Source organism: Ambystoma mexicanum, chromosome 1p (genome assembly GCF_040938575.1).
Source record: "Ambystoma mexicanum isolate Mex_15411 chromosome 1p, UKY_AmexF1_1, whole genome shotgun sequence".
Classification (NCBI taxonomy): Eukaryota; Metazoa; Chordata; class Amphibia; order Caudata; family Ambystomatidae; genus Ambystoma; species Ambystoma mexicanum.
The window spans coordinates 419,334,634-419,360,951 of NC_090921.1; the positions used below are offsets into that span (position 1 = coordinate 419,334,634).

At 46.2% G+C, this 26,318-nt stretch overlaps 1 protein-coding gene across 1 annotated transcript in view; it reads left to right on the forward strand.

The window, feature by feature from the left end:
- INSR (insulin receptor) overlaps positions 1 to 26,318 on the forward strand; it is a 1,116,918-nt gene that overhangs the window by 863,675 nt on the left and 226,925 nt on the right. Inside the window, exon 11 of the mRNA XM_069649227.1 lies at positions 3,040 to 3,311. Within this exon, the coding sequence (XP_069505328.1) occupies positions 3,040 to 3,311 (272 nt within the window). The remainder of the gene's footprint in view (positions 1 to 3,039; positions 3,312 to 26,318) is intronic.

Consider the following 26,318-nt stretch of genomic DNA (forward strand, 5'->3'; position numbering starts at 1 on the left):
CTTTGGTCCCCAGAAGAGATCTTACTCCTTATCAACATCCTCAAGCTTCGGGCTATATATTCAATGCTCTTAGAGACCATCTGCCAGTAATCTGGGGGAAGAGATTTGTCCTCCAGCCCGGCAATTTGACCCTTGTGTACTATCTGAACAAGTAGGGAGGAACAATATTCCCCCATGTCTGTTGGCAGTGAAGAGATGGGAGTGAGTTATGCAGCATCAGAGTTCACTGAAAGCCATTCGTACTCAACAGGAGAACATCTCAGGATCACGAGTGGGAGGTCAAGCTCACAGTTTTAGGTACTGGAGTTGCCCCCAGGTAGACCTTTTTGCCATGGCTGAGAACAGCAAATGTCCCTTTTTCGCCTCCAGGGTAGATGCACTTTCAATCAAGTGGGATATCCGAACTCTATATGATATTCTTGCACTCTCTCTTCTCCTCATGATACTGAAAGTGTGCCCTCCAGCATGGGCACCACTCTCGTCCTGATAGCCCCTCTGTGGCCAGGCCATTTTATCGTTCTCCCACCTAGTGCAAGCCCGGCGGGAAGGTCCGAATTCCTCTACCGTCAACACATGATCTCTTACCTCACAGCCGGGGAGAGTACTCCACCCCTGCCCCTGATAGCTCAGGTTAGCAAGATGGTTTCTGAGCAGCTGAACCTACGCCATCTCTGGTTATCTGCAGAGAATATGGAAATAATATAGGCAGCCAGGTAATCTTCTAGCCGGGGCCCAGTAAAAGAGCTACTTGACCAGGTTATGCTACTAGGCTCTGGACAAGCATGTCAAATGTTGTCCTGTCTTTTGAACTACATCTTATCCTTTATCTAACATCTTTTGTGCCTCCAGCATCTGTTAACTCTTATCTTATCTTTCAGCCATTGGGGCCTAGCACAACAAACGGGACATGTTCTTTACCAGGTCAAGCCCGGTTGTGTGCAGACTCATTGAGGGTCTCGCCAGACTCTATCCCCTTGGCAAGAGACCTCAGCCGATTTGGGATTTGAACATTGTCCTATCATTAACACTCAAATCTTTTGAACCTATAGCTTACACCGAACAGAAATGTTTGTCATGTATGATGGCTCTTTTGGCAGCTCTCACATCTGTGTGAATCCGAGCCCTACACTATTTTGCGTAAGGACAAGGTTGTTTTACGCCCTCACCCCGTCTTTCTACCCAACGTGCGTTATCCTCGTTCCAGGTGGTGGTATTGGCTACTTCTTTCCAAATCCAGAGTCTCCGGCTGAGGTTGCTCCCAACTCTGTCAGGAGAGCCCTAAAGTTTTACTTGGATTATACTAAACACATCAAGCTATCGGACATCCTTTTTGTTAATTTTGCCCGTCTGGACCCCGGCGCACAATGCTCTAAGGCCACGATCGCCGGGTGGCTTGTCCAAGGCATCCAACAGTTATTCCATGCAGAAGCGTGAGCCTGCTAAGGGCATTCATGCTCATGCTAAGTGCCTTGGGACTTGAATAGCAGGGCCACCTGCTTTCTGTAAGCACTATAATCTGGACACCAGCCCCAGGGTTGATGGCAGCTTTGGATAAGCTGTCCTTTGCAAACACTTCGCTACACAGTAAGGGTTGCCCCCTCCCAAGAACACGATTTCTTGCCATTATAATTAATTATTATAATTGTTCTTTTATAACACGCTTAATACCAGACATTGCATTCTAAGCGCGGGATAGGGATTCAAACCTGTGGTGCCCTGCGTTGTCTTGCTCCCAAGACAAACGTTTGCCCCTGAGCTATCCCCCATTAGTCTGGAGGAAAGCGGATGGAATGTAGTCATAAGAAACAGTTACTCTCCATAGTGACTAGTGTACTCCCTATCCGTAGTCTCCTTCATCAATACTTCCACCCACCCACTCTCCCTCCCCCGTAAATTGGTATCATCGTAATAACTGATGGATGAGGCAGTTGGAGTAGTCAGCGTGGGCAGGCACACTTGTGCATACTGCAAATTTACTGGGGAAGTTGGCTTGTTTGCGGGTCAAATGGCTCCGGTCCTGTCCACCATCAGTATGGCGGAAATGGGACTATGGACTAGGAGAACAGTAGTCACTATGTTGAGTAATTGTTTTTTTTTTAAAAAAAAAACGATTCTCTGTGTAGTGTTGTAGGTATTGTGTTTTTTTGTATTTTATTTATATAGCGTTTTAATCCAAAACGCTTTACAAGAGGAACCAACAATATACAGCAAGCATTACATAATAGTTGAATTAAACCAGAAAGCAGATACAAAAAACAATGTGCATAATGGAAGGGGAAGTAGAGGAGGGAGAGAGAAGAGATAATGGGTGGGAGGAAAGGAGAGACTACTTTCATTATAATGAGGAACCTATGTCTCACACTCAACAACTGAACCGTCTATACCTGCTTGATAAACCAGTGTTACTTTCGACCCATATCCTAGCCGTCTGCAAATTACTTTGAGCATTTCTTTCAGTCCATATTACTTGCAGTGTTGTGTTCTAGTCATGAGGTGTTTGCCTTTGTTCGTTTTGATCACCCTGTTTCAATCTCTCATACCAATTTTATTGTGTGGCCATAAGCTATTTTACCAATGAAAATGCATGCATGCATGCTTTAGCAGTTCTGTAGAATTTATCCTGGTAAAAGTATGTTTTGGGGTGATGGGTAGCACTTGCTGCAAGAGCTTTGTAGGTTTTCAATGCCGTTACTTGCATATTGAACAGCTGAATGCTGCTCATTGTATCCGCCGTTGAAGGATAACTGGCAGAGTCCATCCCACAGAGAGTTGAAACTGTGCACTGTAGGTTACTCATCAATCATGTGCAGAAATAGTTGTACACCGTTTCATAGATTAAGTGGATTATGTGCTGTTTAACAGCAGTGCTTGCTGTATTCTCAACATTTTGGGCGATAAGTGTTTCTTCATTCTATTCAGAAAAGTCTGCAACCCCATCACCCAGACCATTCATTCATATGCTGCTCTGTAAATAGAAATATTTTGTGTAAATTTTCTATTGACTCAAATATGTGTATGATATCTTTGTTACCTGTGCAGGCCATCCAGGAAACGGAGAGACCTTGTTGGGGTTGCCAATGGTACCATGTCTGTACCCACAATCCCACCTGCATCGAACACCACGTTGAGGTCTACCCCAGAAAACACAGAGCCCCCTAGATTCTCTCAGGAGGTGTGGCACAAGGAGTCCTTGGTCATTTCTGGGCTGCGCCACTTCACTGCATACCGCATCGAGATCCATGCCTGCAACCACATGCTGGAACGACGCTGCAGTGTTCCAGCATATGTGAGTGCCAGAACCATGCCTCAAGGTAAGATTTTCCAACCGGCACTACATGATCTTGGCTGTCACACTGATCCACCCCAGACAAAATTGAATGGTTACCGGAACACTCTAATCGAATGTATAAACCAGACAAGGACTCTATAATAATGTGAGCCCCAGACTCTTCCGTAGCTTCTTGACATATACTTTATTCCTAGTTACATTAAGCTAACATATAAGGCAACCACTGGGTCCCATCACCCAGGCTCAACTGACATAGCATAGAACCTTCCCACAGCATTCATCACCAAACATTCCATATGACACCACAGGCTCTCACATACAGAGACGAGCACTTCACAACACATCTCCTTCCTTTCAAATCGCGCACATACATAGAGAGTGCATCACAACACACATCCCCTTCCTTTCCAATAATACACGCATGCGGGAAACACAAACACGGGAAGCTCACACGAAACATCCATACCATGTATCTTTTTATTGAGAGATACAACTCAAATATTTCAGGGACGCTATCCACATACCATAACTGGGACGCTATCCCTACACTTCACCTCACCGGGACGCTATCCCTAGGGACACTATTGCTACTCTTCAAATGGGACACTCTCCCTAATCTGGGATGGAATCCCTATACAAACTTCAGACTAACGGCACTGGGTAGGCGCTACCTTCCTCCTTTGGGACGCTATCCCTACTTTTTAAATGGGATGCTATCCCTACACCCAGGGGAGTTGCTAGGTCTGGAAAAGACCCGGGGCTAAGCTGATGTCAGAACTGTTGGGACTGGGGGCTACCTAGTCTTTTGGCTGTAGCTCCTGAGATTCTATCCAGGGCTACAACCAAAAGATCAGGGGCTGTAGACCCCTTGGCCCCCCTAGCAAAGCCCCTGCCTACACCACTGGAATATTGGCAGTATCCCACAATTCCTGTATGCTTGCACACATACCACCCTTCAACAATGGCGACTCTCTCTCTTTCTTTTACAATATTCCATTTCCATTTTGCATGTTATTATGCTACTGGAATCGGCACTTGTAATTCTGTACCTCTATGCAACTCTAATAGTCCATGCCGCCTTCTGGCAGCCTAATATTTCTTTATGCGTATACTCTAATCCGAAAAGTCCATACCGCCTTCTTGCAGCCTACTTTCACTTCATGCGCACCTTTAGATTTCTACAAATCCATGTTGCTTTGGACAACGTAACGCTGAAATGCCTCCAAATGTGTTGCCTCTTATATTTCTAATACCCACACTCTAGCTTCACTCTTCATTCATGCATACATGTTTTTCTACTTTAAACATTCTAAAATGTTTTCATAAAGTTAAACACCACAACTCATGCAAAGGATACACAGGACTGATGTACTTCTCCTCTGTGCTCTTCTCCTTTGTGCCTGCATACCCTGTTCTGAAATGCACTTACACCCCACGGCATCACATAACTGCATTCCCAGTAGCTGTGCCTCTTCACTTCTAATATCCGCGTGAAGACATGTTCCCATATCTGCCGTAATTCTTCTATATTCCCCCCCGTACTGCTTCATATGATTGGTAGGACTGTACTGGATAGTTTTCTTCTATCTACTGCGCATTCCGTACGCAATTGTGCTACACCCATTCCTCTCTTAGGCTGCATCGGCATACAACATTGAATTACACACTGCTTCTTCACTGTTCCAAACAGAACACTATGGCAGCTTTGAAAGTGATCATTGGAGCTTCCTGCTCACGCATACACACGCTTTCATGTCCCTTACTCAAACACTCCCCGCGAAAACGGCGAGTTCTTCCCGATACTCAGCCTTCAGGTGCGGTTATCCCAGGGAACGGCGGCACTCAGGATTCTGACAAACGCCAACTCCCCCTTGCCCTCCTGTGATGTCACCATTTCTCCTTGGACATCGTACCTCACGCAGCTCTGCAGCAGGACCAACTGCCACATGGTCTGAGACACAAACTACGAAATGTCTCTGGAGGTCTCGCTGGGGGGCACTGCAGAACTCGAAGATCCCCTCATCTACACTGCATCCCATTTCCTTTTTACTACAAGAAAGCAACCTCGCTGCCTGTGCTGGGCTTTTTACTGCGCCCCTTATACTCCAGTTTACAGTGCTGATCTTCCCCCTTTTGGCTTTGCTTCTCCTCGGCTTCAAAATACTTCAAACTTCCTCTTATGGGGCCTGCTTTGCTTTTGGAGCTTTGCTTTTCGTTTTGGGGCTTAACTTCACTTCCCCCTTCTTTTCTGCACTGGGCTGCCCCTTCTTCCTTACTTGCGCTGGGGCTTTCTTTACTTCACAACCCCTCTGCTTCTACGCTGGGCTGGCACTACTGGGTGATGGGACTTACTTCTTTTCTTGGGGCAGTGGTTCCTTTTCTCCCATTGCTGCTCCCCCCTCTCAACAGTCTTCTGGCTTTCTCTTTGCTTAGGTTTTGTTTCTGTAATCCTCGTCACCAGTGTAATAATGTGAGTCCTGACTCTTCTGTAGCTTCTTGACATATACTTTATTGCTAGTTAGATTAAGCGAACATATAAGGCAACCATTGGGTCCCATCACCCAGGCTCAACTGACATAGCATAGAACCTTCCCACAGCATTCATCACCAAACATTCCACATTACATCACAGGCTCTCACATACAGAGACAAGCACTTCACAACAGACTCCTTCGTATTCCATCAGCGGTGCTACTAGACAGAAACAACCATGGTGTGGGAAGAGGTTTGTTGGGAAGGTTACCATAAGAGAGTGTGTAGGTATGGCAAATATACTTGCGTGGGGACAATGTCAAAATATCATTGAATAATCAGCAAATGGTGTGATTTAAACCTCGTTGGACCAGCGAGATTGGATGTAAAGACAAAAGGCTTATTTTAATTTGTACTTGACATCGTAATGCTGTGGTTGTGATGTGTGGTTCATTTTGTCGATTGCTAAGTTTTGATGCCTGTCCAGCTGTATTTTACCATAATCCTGTGAAAGCCTGAGCGGTGCAATGAATGGGGTGTCTTGGTGGTGTCAGTGGGCAGTCTGAGGGGAGGCCCAAAGCAGTTGAGAAATTGGGTACATTATGCACTACAATAGTGTGTTACCTGATGTATCATAGCCTAGGCTAACAGTCAATTTTATAACAAGGGATAAAAGCTAGAGAAAGAATCTTTTGTATGGATGTAAACAAATGCAACCCCCTACTTGTAAACATCAAAGTCGGCAGTGGTTGTGTGGCCTGCTGGGCAAGATATGGCAGCAGTAACCACCTTTAAACCATCTCCCTCTCTATCCGACAACACTACTCAACATGTAACTCCAGCTTTGAAACACTGGTTAACACAATGGAAATCATACCACCCCAAAACTTGAATTTGCACTATTTCCCAGAAACCACACTAGCACAGCACTACCGCCATAGATGCACCAGCACAAATATCCAACATCTCATAAACATGCTCTTCCAGGCATCAAAGACAACCAGTTTACATTACTTACCTGGAGTTGGCATTAGCCCTGGGGCCAGACAACTGGCACAACATCTACAAACTTACCACAAAGAACCCTACATTTTCAGAACTGCACAAATCAAAGTTACAACAAAGCAGCTATGCTCTGCTCCATCTATTCCCACGTTAGTCTCCCTCCCTACCTCTTGTTCTTACAGATTCTGATGTGCTAAGAGAGATTACAGTTACATTGGCAGAAGCTGTGCTATAAAAGACCCAATACCCTAGCATAATACAGATTGTCACTCAATCGCCTGTGTGCTCCTGGGTGCAGGACACAATAGCGTAAAATGCACTATGCTTTTGACTGGGTCACTGTGAGAAACCTGACTATATTCACCCACCTACTCCGCCCGGATTGTCCATTCAGTTGTCTTGGGAAGAACCATTGCTTTTGGTTCCCAACTCTGGGGGTAGACAAGCGAAGGAGGATCGCCCGAGTGGAGGGTCACAAGGGATTGGGAGGAGAATACCAGAGGGCGAGATATGGTATTCCACCTCTCCCTGTTTCCCATCTGAAACCCCTTCCTCAGCTTTCATGGGATATTTTGCAATTCCATTCCATATCCCCCTCCCCATTTTTGACCAATACTGGGAAGAAAGAGGCAACCAAAAGTAGTGAGCATTACCTGCATGAAACACTTTGAGGAACAAAAGAAAAACTGCCACCTACTACCATTAGGTTGTCCCATTAATAGACTCACACATTTCACACAGACGACTCACACCTGACTCCACTTGACTCTTATGAGAACGATAAAAGGTGTGGTTCTGCACACGAAAAGAGGTGAGGCACAGAAGGGAGCCATGTTATGCAGAGCAGAGGACACCAGGAGACCAAGTACCTGTTGGCAGGGAGGTGCGGATTGGTATCGTGTGGAAGCAGAGACTCCCTGCAGCATCTGCAAGGCAAAAGGAGGTAGCATGTGCTGGAATCCTCCTTCCCCCTGCAGTAAAGTTAGCTCATTCTCCCGTGCTGCTGTTATAACCTGGCAGGGTTTCGGGGGCAGAAGAAAACCCCTTGGTGACTGGGAAGTCGTGTCGTGACCAGTTAGGCAAGCTGGAGGATTCTGCGTGAAAGTGAGTTTCAGAGTCGAGAATCCTGCTGGAAAGTAACCCCGAGTGTGAATTCCATTGTTCAGTTAAACACGGTATCTTAAAAGATCGCATGGCTCAGGAGGAGCAAAGAAAGCAAAAGCGACTTTCTTTGTAACTCTGAAAGCAGAAGAAATGGTGGAAGGCTACAGAGGTTAATTGTGAAGTTGAAAGACGAAGAAAGGCATTCTGGGATTTGTAGTGAATTGAACTGTGAAACCTCATTGTCAAAAGAAGAAAGGCACTCTGGGATTCGTAGTGAAGAAACCTAACCTATTTATAACTGGGGTGATTGTGATTATCAAAGCCAAGATACTGAAAGTCAAGTATTAAGCAAGAGGGTGCAAGAAGCCCAAGCAAAGTAAAACGGAAGATAAAGCGGAAAGCATGAGGAAGTGCGCTGGAGGTGCAGAGATGAGAAAAGAAGTAAACTTTAAAGAAGGAAAGAATAAAGAGGTGAGAGCAACCGAAACCAGTAGAAGGATGCCAGTGACCTGAAAGTGAAGTGAAGGTGCAAGTGAGCACCCATAAACGAAACAAGTGTGCAAGAGGCACGGGGAAAGGACAGGTGCAAGGGGTGCACAAGAGCAAAATAATGAATGTGCAAGAGGCACAGTGACAAGCAAGTGAACCCAAAGGGAAGGTGCCAGGCTCACTGCAAGCCGAGAGAAAGCAAGACCAAGAAGGTGCAAGTGAGCTCAGCAGCCAAGGGTGCAGGAAGCACCTGGAAGAGGAAAGGATGGAAAAGGAGCAAATGCAGGAAATACAGACGGGGGCCAAATATCAGAGTGGTCGCGCGTAGGCTGAGCCAAGACCATAGCGTTTTCGAAAGTCTCTGATATTACCCCATGAGAAGGTTGTATGTGAAAGGAACTGTAAACAAGAGAAATGCACATATTGGCTAGTTTAGCTTTTTGTTTAAAACTTAAGAGGCCTATGCCTGGGGAAGGGAACCCTGCGAGGCCTGAGCGAAACTGTGTTGTTAATCTAAACTTGTGTTTGAAACTGAAGGGGCCTGAACTTGGGGAAGGGAACCCTAAGAGGCCTAACAGAGGTGAACCTTTATTTGGTGAAACAAGGAAACATAAGCTTGGGGAAGGGAACCCTGAGAAGCCTGGAAGAAACTGTTTTATATTTTTGTTTGATTGGAAACTTGGAAGGCAGGAAGATTGGGGAAGGGAATCCCCAGGAACTAAAGACATTGGGAATTGTGGAAAAAAGTATACAAACTTTGTGGGGAAGAGCTGGTGCACAACTTCTTTTTGATTGTAATAAACATTGATTACACTAACCATGCCACACCTGGTGAGATGACCACCTGAAACCAGCCTTGGTATGCATTTCTTTTTTAATCGCTATTTTTCCTTTAAAAGGAGGTCCTATCACATTTTATCGGAGGGACAGGGCAAGTATAGATTTAGACACAGACGGATTTTGGTTTTTGACTTTCAGACATTGACGCCCCTTAGAAACATCAGTTGAGGGAACCATCCCTTTATAGCTAGGACCAGTTAAGTATTACACCAACTCCAGCATTGTAGTAAATAAAGGTTTTAAAACTATAACACTTGCATCTGTCCCTCTCTTGATACCATTCTTTTGTCGCAGTCCCCTAGAGGCAGAACAAATTATAGTGCTGTGTGTTTTAATTTACAGACATCCAGTTACAGAACACAATATAGAACAATGCAATACGCTTCTCTGGGACACTTTGGTGCATGATGCAATACAATACGGGGCAGCTCACTTTACCCTGGGAACACCTAGATGTGGGACACAAATTAATATACGCTTTACCCTGAGATAAAGAGGAAGATATAGTAACTATATATAGTACTCTACCTGTAGTGCAGCCTCCTCTCACCATGCAAATCTGGCTTGCCTTAATCGTGTTCCGTATTGCATCATTCAAGATGGTGTACCGTGCAGCGGCAACCACTACGTAGCCTACAAAAATGGTCTGTCTAAACTTGCCTGCCCTCGACACCACCCCATCACCTGCCCTACACCTTTTCTGCCCTCCATACCACCTTTTCCACTAGGCACCAACCATTCCCACACCACCAGCGTTAACGACTACATAGACGCTAAAAATAGCACCAATACACATAAAAGACATGCATGTCCGCTTCCTCCCCAACACTGGTCACTACCTCTCCTATCACTGGCCAGACCAGGTGTCACCGCCTTAGATCCCGCACTCTATGCCATGCTCACAACTCCACTCCCAATCGCGAACATGCCACACTTCTATGTACACTCGCAGCTACCAAGCAGCAAGTAGACTTACCTACCGCTAACCCAGACTTAATAGAGCGTAATAATAGAATAGGCACCAGAATTCACTTTAACTTCAACCCACTAGCCAAACCTAATATCAAGACCAACAGACGGAGTACAGTCTCCTACAATACTAGACTCACTCATATAAACTCGTGCTCCAATATGACAATGAACCTAGTTGACAATAGCTCTAAACCCATCCAAAAAGACACCCAAAAACACTTTATAAAAGGAGCACTACTAAATGTCAGGTCCCTAGTCGCCCATGCAACCGAAATCGCAGAGGTCATCCTGACTAACAACTTTCGTTTCCTTGCCGTGACAGAAACCTGGCTACATGATGCAGCTGGCCCATCTCTAACCCTAGCTATCCACGACAACTACTCCATCCTCAGAGTGGATAGACCCAACGCTCGAGGAGGTGGGAGGAGGTGTAGCCTTCATCTTCAAATCTACCCTAAACATGAGACTAGCCACCTCCTCTCTGCTGGCATCCTGTGAGCTCCTCACTGTCAAGCTCCAAACGTCTCCCAACAATACCATCACAATTCACCTAATCTATAGGCCTCCAGGTCCCCCTGGATCTTTTGAAGAAGTCATTGTCACTAATAGCCCAGAGGGTTAAACCCACGGTGCAAAACATCATCCTTGGTGACTTAAACCTTGGCTATAATGACCCGCTAGCCACTTCCCTTGCCAATGCACTAGCTGAACAAGGGTTCGTACAAAGAAGCACCCAACCCACGCATGTAAAAGGAAGAATACTCGACTGGGTATCAGACTTTAACTGCAATATTACCCTTAAGGACTCCTCACCACTCTGTGGACTGATCACCATCTCCTTTCTCTAGATATCAATATCAACAACCTAGAGCCCAGAAAGCCCCCCATTGCACCAGCATGTCTCACCAGGAATAAAAGCAAGATCACAGCTGAAGCTATAATACCACTAGTAGTCCCCATACTTAATGCACTACCGGCCACTACTGACCTGAATTTGTTGGTTAACACCTACAATGACTCCATGACCAAAGCCATCGACACCATTGCCCCCCGTTAAAACTGCGCAAAGGTAAACCCAGAGCATATCTGAACTCCTGGTTCACCCCCGAACTTAAACTACTACGGACAAAAAAAAAGAAAACTTGAGACACACTAGAATAAACCAGGCAGGATCCAGCACTAGAGAACTATTCAACATCCTAAAGGAATTAGAAAACCCTAATCCACCTGCAGACAAACCATGGTGCACTAGCATTCAGAATGCTCTTGCCAATAAAATTACAGGACTCCATGCTTAAATAGTTGACAAACAGCACCAACTCACCTCTGGCAAATCCACCAGTCCAATCCCACCTCCTTCCACACATGCTAATTCAGGCTTCAAATTCAATAAGGTAACCATACCTGAGGTTCAAAAAATTATAGCTTCCCTGAAACCATCTAACTGTAAAGGAGATCGCTTGCCCAGCTCAGATCATAAAAGACACAGCCAGAGATCTATCTTCCTTCATCACCAAACTAATAAACGCCTCATTCAACTGCAATTCAGTCCCAAGTAATCTGAAACAGTCGTGGGTTCTCCCACTACTCAAGAAACAAACATTAGATCTAGCTATACCGACCAATTATAGATTGCTCACCACTGTCGCGTTCTTACTGAAAATCTTAGAGTTGCATACCTGAAAATTCAAGACTATCTAGAGACAAACCAACTATTAGGAATCCGTCAATCTGGCTTTAGACCCCAACATGGAACGGAAACTGCCCTTGTTGACCTTAAAAGTTTGATCGACAAACTAAAAGATAAAGGCAGAACTGCCATTCTACTTCTTCTAGACCTATCGGCTGCCTTCGACCTGGTTGACCATAAAATCCTATGCAACCACTTATCGGCAGCACACTTTTCCTACTCTGCTCCCAATCATTTGCGGTGTCCCACAAGGCTCCTGTGTTTCGCCTACTTTGTATAATCTTTAAAAAGCCCTTATTTGACAAATTGGACCATCTGCGTGTCACCTACACCAACTATGCAGATGACACCCAGATACTCCTAACATTATCAGGCACCTACGACTCTGATGTCTGCCGGATTAACGGAGTCTTCACCATCATTTAGGCATGGATGGCCACACATGGCCTCTGGCTGAATGATAAGACTGAGCTACTCCTAGTTGGCTCACCCAACAATCTGCAGAAACTCAGTCCCAACTACCGCAGCATCCTCATTGATGGGAACAACATACCTATTGCCAAAAGTGTAAAAACTCTGGGTTTCTACCTTGACGCCAACACCAACCTCACCAAACAAGTAAATATGACTGCCTCAGCCACCGCCTACACTGGCAAGCTGATCAGGGCCTGCAGACCCCGGCTGTCCTCTTAACAGTTGCTTTATACCAGCCAGAGCACTTATACAGTCCAAACTGGACTACTGCAATGGGCTATACTTAGGCGCTAACAAATCCATCATCAATAATTTGCAGGTGCTGCTAAGTAATGCACTCCGAGCTGCATTAAAGGTACCCAGGAGAGAGCACATCTCTGCGATTAGGAAATTGTGCAAGTGGCTCTCCATACAATAAAACATTGATTTCAAAACCATCTGCCTCACCTACAAAGCCTTGAACCACCTAGCCCCACCCTATCTCACGGACAAATTTACCCTGAAATCATCAGCCAGAATCACTAGATCCACCAACACATCCTGCCTGGTGGTGCCCAGGTACACCCTAAAAAGAGCTGGCGGAACCAACTTCCCTGTTCTAGCCTCCCAAATTTGGAACTCACTTCCGCAGGATATCAAATCTATCCCAACCTTTCAATCATTCAGAAGTCATGTTATTGCATGGTTACTAAACAAAGACTAACACCACCTACCCCACAACTGACATCACCCTACCCTACCCCCCTACTGTATATATCTTTATCCCCGACCTGCTATTGCTATTCTGAATGTATTATTTGTTTCACGTTGTCATCCACCTGTATATATTGTATAAACTGCATTAATCGTATAAACTGCATTCTGTAACCATCACCCGCATGCGCCCAGATACCTCTGGGTCGGGCGCGCTATATAAATAAAATAACAAACAAAAGGTACATATGGTTTTGTCTGGGACTCCAAGATGCAGAACACAGTTTTTAGTTTTGCGTTTATAAAGCGCCTAAATCCGTAGGCATCAGGGCGCTGTTACAACCAGATACACACAGTGAGGGAAGATAAAGGTGATGCACTTCCTCCGCTTAAATGTGTAATTTCTTTTTTTTTTTTGCCTTTACGAACACTGGCAGTATTTCGTTCTGAAATGGGGATCGAATGGGCCTTCTTTCTTGCTAGTGATATGTGGTCTCGTGGAATGTTGAGGTCTGAGCATAGAGCATTGTTTTGGATTATCTTCAGTTTGGTCATTTTCTGTTTTTTTATTATTATTATTTTTAATGTATTTATTTGTAGAGCGCCGAACTACTCGCAAGCATCGGGGCACTTACATGAAGACGTAGACAAATAGTGAAGACAAACAATATACAGGACGATTCATTACATATAGGGGTTGTCCATTAGAGGTTGTAAAGCCTTATCTCGAATTACTTAAAAAGCAAGGTTTTAAGTTTTTTACGGAAGGAAAATAGATTTGATTCCAGTCTAAGGCTAGTCGGAAGTTTGTTCCAGAATGCTGCCGCACGAGTGGGGAAAGCTCTTCCTAGACCTTGTTCTTTTTTGAATTTTGGAGTTATCAGTCTCTTGGCTTCAGATCTTAATGTTCTGGTAGGGTTGTAGGGTGTCAGTTTGGTCTTAAGGTAGGCACGTGCTTTTCCATAAAGGCATTTATGGGTTAGGCACACAAGGACTTGAATTGTACACGGTCTATTTTCAACCAATGTAGGCCGCGTCTGGCTACGCTGATGTGATCTCTCCTTGATGACTCTTATCGCCTGATTTTGAATCAGTTGGTACTTGTGTAAGCTTTGCTTGCTGGCACCAGCAAGGAGAGCATTGCCATAGTCCAAACGTGATAGAATGGTGGCTCTGGCAATAGTGGCGCAATTTTTTTCATTGAGAAGGAGTCTCATTGCTTTGAGGAGACGAATGTAGTAGTTGCAGTTTTTGCTGACATACATGGCTTGAGCATCTGCATTGAGTTTAGCTTCCAGCGTCATGCCAAGTGTTTTCACTTTACCAACTACTTCAATGCAAGATTCCTTGATTTGAAATGCCTTGTAGTCGGATGTCAGTTTAGCGCGAACCTGAGTAGATCCAAATACCATTAACCATTAATTGTTTAGAGGTGCCGGCCAAGAGGGTGTTGCAGTAGTCGATCCTTGCCCCGATGACCGCATGTACTATGGTGAGGCAGCTGGTAGGAGATGATAAATGTCTGGCAGCGTTGATCAATTTAGTTGTGTAGGCCGCAGAGGATGCAATAGAATTCACTTGTTTTGTGAGGGAGAGGGTAGCGTCCAAATGAACGCCAAGTGTTTTCACGGAGGCCAATACAGGGATTTTTATTTCCTCAGAAGGAAGTATGTTTATTGAACATCTTCAGTACTGCTGGGGAGCCTACCAACAAGATCTCCATCTTGTCATTTAGGCAAAGGTGGTTCATGACCATCCAAGCATGGATTGTCGGGTAGATTTTGTTGAGTGTGAGGGAGTCATTGTCGTAGTTGCCCGTCAGGGGGAGGAGAATCTGGGTGCCATAAGCATAGTTGGTGTCAAATATCGGTGTGTTCTAGCGTGTACTCAAACTGCATTGTAAAACTTGGGCCTCATCCACACAACAGTGTAAAAAGGTGCCATGTCACTCACTGGCCAAAACAGAGCAGCACGCTGGCGCACCATTAGGCCCAGTAAGGCGCACCACAGTCATTCCATACCCCGATCATCAAACACCACACCCGCTTGCACTCCGCACCTTCAGCGTGCATCCCTCACCCCCCTCCTTTCCCCCGCCCTCACCACACCCACCCCCCCTCGACCTGTCACATGCTCCCCTACCCGTAGATCCCACTCTGCGCAACTAAGAGCAGCAAGATGCAGAGACGGATTAGCAAACTCTGTCCCCCGGAACTCACCAGAGAATGCAGCGAGACACCTAATATGCCCAACACACTCCAACCACGCCAGCAACCACCCCGACACCTCCCACACTATGTTGCCAATGAACTACGCATCACCCCCAACACCCACTTCCCCAGCCTTAGCGCAGCAAGAAACGCTCTAGCCGATATCCCAGTCACCAGAGAAACGCCCACTCTCACCCACACACCCATGACTGCTCATAATGCAAGGAAAGGGCGAGACAACAGGCACCTGATGCCCCCCCCAGCATCACTCACCCTTTGACACATTTCTCAACCACTGCCACCGCAGTATAGGAGCAAAACCTCACTGCCCACACCTAACCAATCCTAGCTCTTTTCCCCTCCGCCTCCTGGCCCCCCACCCCAATCGTTCCTTCATCTCCACACTCCACCTCCAACTGTGTCACTCCCTCCTCACTGCCAGTTCCCAAATCAGACCCCCCTGTCTCCCCAACCCTACCCACCCTCTACCCACAAGGGCATCCCACCAAATATCCTGCACCCTCATCAACGCCAGGTCAGTTTCCAAAAATAAACTTTACATCTATGACCATATCACAGATGAAAACCCAGACCTCCTATTAATTACTGAGACCTGGTCCTCTGATGACTACGAACCCCTTACGCACAAGACCTTCCCACGTGGCTACATTCTCACCGTCCGGATAAGATCGCGAAGGGGACGGGGGCTCGCAATATTACACAAAGACCAATTCAATCTAATAACCAAGGACACCTCTACCAGCACCACAGACTGCAAATCCCTCCTGTTAAAACTCCAACTCGAACCCTCCACCTCGCACATCTCCCTACTCATCTACAGAACCCCCCCTGGCTATAACAAAATCTTTGCAGACACATTTGGTGAAGCACTGGCCACCAACCTCATCCTACACCCAACCCTCACCATCCTAGGAGATTTCAACATCTTTTGACTCCCCGTCAAACTCTGACCAGGTCACTTGCAGACAATCTAGAACCACTCAACCTGAAACACCACACCTCCACGCCCACCCACACGAGACGTCACACCCTCGACGTAATATTCAGCACCACAAACATATCTGCACAGCCCGCGCCCTCTGTCATGGACCGATCACTCAGCATGGTTTTTCTCCATACCTCTGAGCACTGCAGTCAGCGGTCAAGGCCCCGCACGACCACCACCACGCCCCCCTTCTACTTTCCCCACTATGAAAAGTGGTAATCACCCCAGATCTTGAATTCACACTCCGCAACTCCCCCAACTCACTTTTATCCATGAAGGACCCCTAGCAATAGAATCCTTCGACCTCTGGCTTACAAATGCCCTCACCCCGTCAAAACATACCTCGCAGAGATCTGGACCAACACCGAGGTGGTTCACCCCCAATATCAAAATGATTTAGTAGAATCGAGAGGGTGGTAAATAACATGGAAAGCTAGACTGTCCGTGGGGGTAGTGGCTAATTTGACCGAAAGGTGATCATGGTTGCCTTCTGATGGGGTGTTTGTGGGTCTTGCATGGAGTGTGTCTTTGTAGAAAAGAGCGATGCCTCCTCCTCTCAAATCGGGCCTGATGCTTTAGAGGATAGTGAATCCCTCACGTAGGGCTAGAGACGAGGCAGGTCCCGAAGCTGGGTATAGCCAGGTTTCAGTAACTGCTAGCAGTTCAAGGTTTGTGTGGTGATTAGGTCATTTATGTCAAAAAGTGTGGACCGGGATGGATGTGGCATTTATGAGGGCTCCTCTTAGAAGTAGTTGTGGTAAGGGTTATGGCTGGGGGAGAGGTGGTCTTAGTTGCCTGCCTGGGTGATTGGCCAGTAGCGGAAATAGCCTGGTGAGGAGGGATATTGTGGTAGGGTGACCTAGTCAGCGTCGGAGTATTGGAGGTCAGGGACTGGCTGTTGAGGGGGACAAGGGCGAGCGGTTGTCTTATAGGGGTCCTGTTGGCCTGTCTGTTGGGGGCATCATAGATAGCAACTGAGTTTGAGTGGGTTGGGAGTTGGTCTGGTAAACGTTAAGACTGGGGCAAGTAAGTTCGCCTAGTTTTTGGTTTCTTGATGCATAGCTGTGCTGTAGGTAGATAGGGGACACTGACTGATCTGAGGCTTAGCCTGCTGTTTCTAAACAGGATTGTTGCTGGGGATCATTGCTTATGATTGGTTGGATGTGTGTCTTGGGGTAGTTTTCTACTGAGGGTCATCAATTTAGGGGGTTTCCAGAGGAGTGGGTAGAAGTAGTTGTGATCTGGTGGGCGAGGGGCCAGATGCAGCGAGCATGGATCAGTGGCAGTGATCTATGCGTATGCGTTGGCCTCTGCAGCGCCTGTGGGAGCAGAGGTTGTAAGGGGATGCTGCTCTTGCCGGCCAGGGTAGCGTTGATGGGCGGCAGCGGTGTAACAATCGAACTAGCGTGTGGTGGAAAGGGGAGGCAGAGCTGAGGTTCTGCTAGCCATTAGATGGGGTGGGGGAGGAAGCTGCCTGTGGGTGCGGGGCGACCGTGGTTCATCATGGGGTCATGGGCATTTTGTGGGAGAACACCCAACTTGGCGGTTAGGTGTGGTAGGTTAGGGGGCTCAAAGGGGGGGGGGGTCAAACTGTAATCTCTAACTGGTGAGCCAGAAAGGCAATTGTTTGCATGAGCTACACTCCCATACAACAGGGGCAAATATGGAGTGAGTCGGGGCAATTTGACCATAAGGGCTGGTGGAAGGAAACTGATGTGCAAGGGGGGGCAGGTGTATGCACTATAGTGCAGGCAGATTGAACACTTAGCCATCCAAGTGGGTGATAAAGCTGTGGTTTAAGGCACAGGCTTACCTTGATACGGACTTGCAGCAGTATAACTGGCGTACCAGATCTGGGCATACGGTTCTTCCGTTTTGCAGCGGAGAGCAGCAGAGAGTGACAAAGGCCTTACTAGCAGGCCTTATAGGCATACCAGTGTCGCATCCGGCTAGATGCCATTCCTCCATTATTTCCATCAATCGGCCAATCGCATTGCGCCAAGTTGGAGGCACATACCATGTTGGGTTTGGATGCTGCGGCGGCCATCTTTCTGTGCTTCTCGACCCCAATAAGCCCAGTGGTGGTAGGGGGACACTTGGGGAGTGGGGGGGGCTGGAGTGGTTCCTACCTTCCTTGTGCAGCAGCATAGTACAGTACTAAATGCTTTATCCAGGGAGCACCTAGATGACGAACACAATATACAATATTGCACTCTGTGCTATGCAATGGAATCTCTGGTTACAACAGTAAAGTTGTATCTGGTTATAAAATGTATTACCTGTTTACAAAGTTAATCTAGCTATGCATGGATGTCTCTGGCAGTAGAAAGAAAAATGTATGTAGCTATGCTGTGGATTCTGTGGTAGCAACTGTGATGGATCTGGACAATTAGTCCCTTCTCCCCAGAGGGGAACCACCCCCTTTGAGGCTAGTGAGGTGAGCCTGCTAAGCAACCCCCTCCCTACGGGTCTGGGCAAGTGGGACCTCACTGGGAGTGACTCCCCTCTTGGGGACAAGGACTCACATTTCAATCAGGAACTGCCTATCCAAAATACAATTTCAGCATGTATGGGTATGGGAAAGACTTTGGTATCTCACGTTATGACTGCAACAAACATGAACCCTTCATTTACTCCTTTGGCTTAAGGTAATGCTGAACATCGCCTGAATGCCATAATAAAACAAGACAGACCCATGTTTGCGGTTTCCAAAGACGTACATAAGAGTCAAGCGGGCTACTTACCAGAGGAGACTCCAACGGAGGGAGGAGGGAAATCCCTACACGGAGGCAAGCCTCTGGAGGGACGACACCCTAGAGGGGCAGAGCCACAGAACCAGCTGTGGCTTGGTGGAGGAAATGACCGCTAGGTGGAGGCTGAAGGGTCCTGACTGAGCGAGAGGCTCCAGTTGCGAGAAAGGACAGGACAGAATCACAACAGTCTTGCCTGGTTGCAAGACCACAGGAGATCAGTGGTGGCCTGGCAACCAATACCGAAACCAGCAGGTCGCAGGGAGCCCAAGCTCCACAAGCCAAGAGCATTTGCTGCTGATACCAATAGCACCAGTGAAGCAAACGCTCCCGAAGTAAAAGCACCACTGAAGGCTATGAACTTTAGTTTGGAGTATCACAAACTTCGAGATCCGTACCTGGGAAACCCGAGTAAGGTACGAGAACCTGAGACAGACAAACATGCGAGAACCTGAGGGAAAAGAACATGCGCATGCCCTTTGCGAAACAGTGCAAAAGATGCTTTTGAGCTAACAAAGTCAGACATGCAGGCGTCTTATGCAAAACAGATTGAAAGGTGTATGAACACTGTGCAACAATGTTGGAAAAGCCAATTAGGTCACGGGAGAGGAGAAAACCTGAGCAGATAAACTTTCCAGATGTACTAAGTTGACTGAGAGTCAGTATGCCTACCAAGGGGTCATAAGACTTTGGGGAGTCCAAGTTCTACGAAAGTTGGACATGAATATTTGTGTTCCAAATAATCGTAATAATAATGCCAGGCAGCTGCCTCTCCTCCCTCTTGCAGCTGCCTCTCCTCCCTCTTTATCTTCCTTTCCTCTGTTCTCCCCTGGCAAGATTATTAGACAAGTCTGATCTATGAAAGTCTCGTCAAAACAGGTTCTTCCCTGTACATTCAAAACCATCAAGGACCATATTAACACCTTTGCTCCTGCCGTGGCCGACTTCTGTAACCACTCCTTCGCCACTGGAGCCTGCAACCACTCCTTCGCCACTGGAGCCTTCCCCTTCCCTCTGGAGCACTCTTGTGCACCCTCTTCTCAAACCCACATCTGATCCCTCGTGCCCGGCTAACTATCGCCCAAACTCTCACTACTTTCCTGGACAGACTCCTGGAAAAGCTTGCCATCTCCCAGCTTACCCTCCACACTGATTCTGTTGGTCGTCTCCCTGACCATCAGTCTGGCTTCAGAGCAGCCAGAAGCACGGAAACTTCTCTTCTGAACATCCGCAAAGACCTGCTCTCTAACCTTGATTCTAATCTCCCCTCTGTCCTCATCCTACTCAATATCTCTCCTGCCTTTTGATATGGTCAACCATGCCATCCTGCTCAACCGACTCCGTGATAACCTGGGTATCACTGATCAGGCCCTTTCCTGGCTGACCTCTTTCCTCTCCAACCGACCCTCCCATGTCCAACTTGGGTCCTTCCTTTCCTCTATCTCACTCTTCATTTGTGGTGTTCCCCAGGGGTCTAACCTCTCTCCCTGGCTCTGTAACCAATACCTGTACCCCACGGCCACCGCATTGCTGCTCTCTGCTCCAACTTTCAGTTCTATGTGGACGACACTCAGTTCGGTTTCAGGCTCCCCTCTGCCACCCCTTCTCCCTCTCTGATCTGTTACTGTCTGCAATCCAGGAGTGGTGCCAACGACCTCAGCCTTAATGCCATTAAGACAGAGATCCTCCTCATCGGTACTCCTGCACCTTCCTTTTCTATCACTTCATAGCTGGCCTCCCTTGGCCCTTTTCCTGCTCCCACCTGTGAGGCTAAGAACCTGGGGATCATCTTCGACTCCACGCTTTCCTATTCTCCACACATCTCCGATGTCTCGAAGAAGTCAAATTACCAACTGCACATCCTCAGGGGTATTATTCATTTCCTCTCCTTCCCCCAGAAACTCACTGTCTCTAGAGCTCTGCTTCTCTCTAGGCTGGACTACTGCAACAGCCTCTTTATAAATCTGCCGGCTACCACTCTTCACCCTCTGCAACTCATCCAAAAAAGGACTGCAAGACTTGGACTCAAGCCCAGGGATTGTATCACTCCAGCCCCAAAATCTTTTCATCAGCTCCCAGTGGCTGCAAGGATTAAGTTCAAGACCTTCTGCATTGTCCAGAAGGCCTTCTGGGGCCTGGGTCCGCAATACCTTGAACTCTCCCTTTGGAAATACCTTCCGACTCGAGGTCTTCGCTCTTACACCTCTAACTCCCTCAGGATCAGTCGCTTCTACAAGCAACACGTTGGTGGTAGATCTTTCTTCGGCTGGGTCCTCCCTCTGGAACAGCCTCCCTGTCTCTCTTAAACTTGAGGAGAACCATCTTCGGTTTCGGAAGCACCTCAAGACCTTCCTCTTTGCTTCTGCCATCTCTGTCTGTTTCTGCACTGGGCACCTGCTACCCTCTGAATTCGGGCCCAGATCGCTGGCCACCCAGCTGCATACCCAGACTGCCTCCTGGCAACCCTTTGCACTTGGGTCTGTATCTGCAACCCTACAGTCCCCTTACCCACACTTTTCAGACACCCGTGTCTGCTCTTAATTCTTGCAGTTGCCTCCTGTTGGCTGCACTACCTGTTGTTTTGATCACGTGTTCAGCTCTTCCCACTCCTCCCCTGCCCCTTGCACTTCACCCCTTCTCTCTCCCCTCGCGCATTCTCAAAGCCACTGGGCTTCGTAAGATCGTTGTTTTGTCCTCCGTTGTACCCTTCCCTTGCCTCATCGTGCCTTGAAACACTTGTGTGTGGGCGCGATATGAAGAAAATCATATATCATACCCTGGAGGGATGTGAATACTTGATAAACTGAGAAGAGTAGTATAAGGCGACTCCTTATTTTTCTAAGGACAAGATAAAACAGTACCAAGGTCATTTGTGTTTTCTGTGCTTTATTTTTACTTTTCTAAAGCACACTGAACACTGGGGCATCAAGGTGCCGTTACATTACAAGTTGCATGCATTATATAGCATCAGTAAAAACTTAAGGGAAGAGCCAAGTTTTTAGGGCTTGAAAGTTTTTAGTATTGAAGGCTTCAAAAACTTTCCACATTAAGGTGTTAACCTTGTGAATTTTCGATACAGCTTACCTTCACCCTTACCTGTGATACATACAGGACTTCTAGAGAGGGTAAGTAAATCTGTAATTCATATATTTTCTCTCCCTCCCCCCCCATTTAAATTTGGGCATGACGAGCCGGTGAGCGTAAGCCGAATTGGTCGGTCTTGATAATTGGGCTCTTGCGTTTCTGAGAGAGGTAGGTGGAGCAGTGTTGGAGAGACATCTGTGAGTGATGGACAAGGTTTTCAACAAGATTAGTTTTCATATCGGGAGCCAGTGCACATCTCTTCTAACTGTAGAGATGTGCTCTTGTCTGGGGATGTTGAGGGCCACTCCAGAGCATTGTTTTGGATGACCTGCATCTTGTCTATGTTGCGTGAGGACGTGCCTGCAAAAAGAGCATAACAATAGTCAAATCTGAAGTCAATGACAGCTCGGGCAATGGTAAGGCAGCTGTCGGGAGATAAGAATGGCCTGCAAGCATTAATCAGTTTATAAGTATGGGCAGCTGAAGATGCAGTAGCATTGACATGCTTTGTGAGGGATAGTGTGGCATCAAGGTGAAGTCCAATGATTTCACTGTCCGGGAGACGGGAGTGATGATTCTCTGTATGGTAAAAGTGGCATATTGCAGACTTCGTTTTTTTAATCGTGGCTGCAGTTCCCACCAGGAGTATTTACGTGTTTTCGTCATTGAGGCAGACGGTGATTTGCCATCCAGGCCAGGATGTTCAGGTAAACAGTATTTAATGTACATGTGTACATAATCTTTCAAAGACTGAACTGCATCATTATTCTTGGAGACTTAAGACAAGCCATCTAAGTTTTGGGCAAGACAGGAGCCAACAACAGAGGCCATTGCTACAGTCGACTCCTTTGGGTTATGTTGTTAAGTGGTAGGGCCAGTCAGTCACTAGGTTTCAGACTTAGACTCTTCTTTTTGGGGCTTTATGAGCACCATTAGTTTTAGTTTAAGCAGGAAACTTCCCTCGTAGCAATGGGGCCATATACGTATTTTTCTTTTATTTAAATAAATCCTCTTAAATCGTGAACGACTAGTCTGAGTACTTCCTTTGACTCACCACAAAAAATAACATTAAACTGCATTGAATTTTCAGATAGTGGCTATGAAATGAATCTGGCTATGCAATTACATTGTTTGGCAGAAAAATAAGACAATCTGGCCGAGGCAGATTCTCTGGTAGCAACAGTAACTAGCCTGGCTATACAGTGGACACTGGCAGTGAAATAACCGATTCTCTGGTAGCAGCAGTAAATTAGTCTAGCTGTGGGATTCTCTGGCACTGAAATTTTATCGGGCTTTGCAATGGAGTGTCTGGTAGCAAGTAAATCATTCAAGCTATGCAGTGGATTTTCTGGTAGCAAATAAATCGATCTAGATAGATAATGGATTCTCGTGTAGCAGTAGCAAATGAGTCTGTGCAATTATTTCTTGGGCAGTAGAATCAAAATATATTCTAGCTATTCAGTGGATATTCTGCCATCAAAGTAAATCAACCTAGGTACGCAATTACGTTTATGGCAGCAAATGGGATTAATATATAAATATCATTAAAATATGGACTTAACTGGTTGTTGTTGTGTCTGCTTGATGAGCAGGTGGCTGGAATTAGGAATTGGCAGCCAGGTGAACAGGCACACGGTTGTCACCCTTTAATCCTGTTCTGGCTGCCTGGCAAAGGAAACTTTGGGGACCTTGGATTTGAGAGGTTATGGAACATCTGACCCACTAGGAGGACAAACCCAGAGCCAGGGAAGAAGGAACAAAGGCTGGAGAATCAAGGACACACAATAGGCAAGCAGAGTACAAAGAAAAGCTGATTCCACAAAGAAAATGGCAACAGTTCAAGGAACACACTCCTCAGAGATCTTTTATAACACGCTTAATAACGGAGACCAGTCTCTAAGTATGGGACTGGGATTCGAGCCTGTGTGGCTATGGGTTGTATTGCTTCCAAGATGAAATGCGTTGCCCTCAAACTAGTTTGCCCAAAAGCAGTGTAGAAAATGAGGCTAAGAGCATGGAATCAGTGATGTCCTCTTCCTCCTCCTTGGTCGCTTGTTCCAAATAAGGAGAGAGACGAGTGACAAGGGGGCAGAATAGCAGGTGGTGGCATCAGGTGGAAAGTTAAGGTACCTGTGGGCGGCAGACGGGGAGGTGGGAGGAGTTGTGAGGTTAAATGGAGCCAAATAATAATTAGTGGGTACGGTGCACATCATCCTATAAGATGGGGAAGCGCCTGCGTGGGTCCGCCCACGCTTCCGATAATTAAGAAGAAGAAGGTACCTGTGGTATCGGCGGAAGGTGGAGGGGGTCCATGCATGGGATAGCTTCTGTGCATCACAATGATTTTACAAGTGCCATATGCAGGTCACAAGGGGAAAGAGGGTGTAAGGGCTGAGTCTCCATTTAAGGAAGACCGATGTGAAAGGAGTAGGCAGGACAAATAGTTTGTGTGAAGTGATGGTGGAGGTGAGCAGGATTCAGTGGAGGGGGTCGCCGAACAGAGAATTGGCGAGGGATTTGGTCTGCAGGCATTTGATGTGGGAGAATTTGGGCAAATCACATGGGTCTCTGGAAGTTAATTCAAGTGGGGCAGTGGACAAGGTTCCTCCACCAGAAAGCATTTTCTCCATGTTCTCTGCAGTTCCAAGGAAAGAGTAGGTTGCATACTATCCTCGACCTTTCAAAATTCAATACTTTACTTTCAGATCGTCGTCTCCTTGCAACAGAGGAACTAGTTGCATGCCCTGCATTTGCATGACCCCTATATGGAGGGCATTATTTTGCTTCCTTGCCTCGAGTTTGCAACCCCACAGTCATACCAATTCAAGGTGCTACAGCTGGGCTCCCAGGGAATTATGAGGAGTCAGAAATGAGTCGGACTCAAGGCAGTCATAGTTTGGGTTAATGACTTTTATTAAAAGAAATGGGGTTGAGAAAAGGCCTCTCTGTCCCTGCACTAAAAGAATTTTCCCTACCTGAAACCAGAAACTAAGGAACTGCCTGTGTCCAGGCATCAAAACAAATGTTCCTTTGGGCCTCCCCTTGCCAAGTATAATACTTGCCAAAAAACTGTCTAGTTTCACAATCTTGGTTTCAACAACTGCAGTTTTTCTCAAAACAGTGCCTTGGAAATTCCTGCGCTAAGGATATCATTATCATATCATATACCAAACTTTGGCTTTTACAGTGTTTGTTTCTTTTCAGAATCGTTCCTTGGGGTCTCTTGACCAAATGCAATACTTGCACGCTGACCTTTGATGGCTTCTTTCCAAACAGGTTTAAAGATAACAGGAATCTGTTGTAGTTTATTCAAAAGTTAGTATGATATGGTATTTATTTCACATAACATAAATAATAAGTATTTATTTATACATCCTTAACACACTAAAAATAGGCTCAGCCTTTAGATCACTTTTCCCATCATTCATACTTCACTCATACATATCATCTTCATACTAACACAACTTCAAAAATGGGTAATTATTGTTCCCAGGCAAACATTAGTTTGTAACATCAAGTCCAACACTCTTGTGTCTTGTAGATGTGACCCTCTGTGTTAATACAGGGGGTTTCTTTCTTGTCGTCTACACGTGTTTCAGTTGTAGCATAATGTGGGCTGGCAATGCTTGGCCCCAAAATTCTAGCCAACCTTCCTCAGGACGGGATGCAACAATCCAGTCTGTTGCATCTTGATAAGATTGATGAGCCTTTCAATCTAAAAGAATTACAGAGTAAATATACTAATTACCATCTCTCCTTTGAAACCCGTTATCTTTTTTTTTTTTTACAATTAATGTCTGTCACTGAACAACATTCTCTGTCTGTTGTTTTTTCAAAACTCACCTCTGATGTGTATTCAGCGGTCGGTGGCTTGATACTTGGATGAATCCCTGCTTCGGGTAAAGTCTTCACTCAATGTGTACCCAATAAACGTGTGTATATGTCTCTAAAATGACGAAATCACAATACACAACCCATTACATGATGAAATATGGAAAAATTCTTTAAAAGTTCTTGTAGAGATGTCACTCTCGTTTGTGGTCATTACTTTTTTGTCTTTATGTGTAGACATGCAGAAAACTCACTCATTTGTAGTTTTCTTAAGCCAAATCAGAATGAATTCATTGGCGTAGTCCAAACTAGCATTGCTGTAGTTTTTAACTTGAAATGGATAGTTGGATTAGTCACACAGAATCCCAGGGTATATATCGCCCTGTAAAAGAAGAGACAAAGAACAACA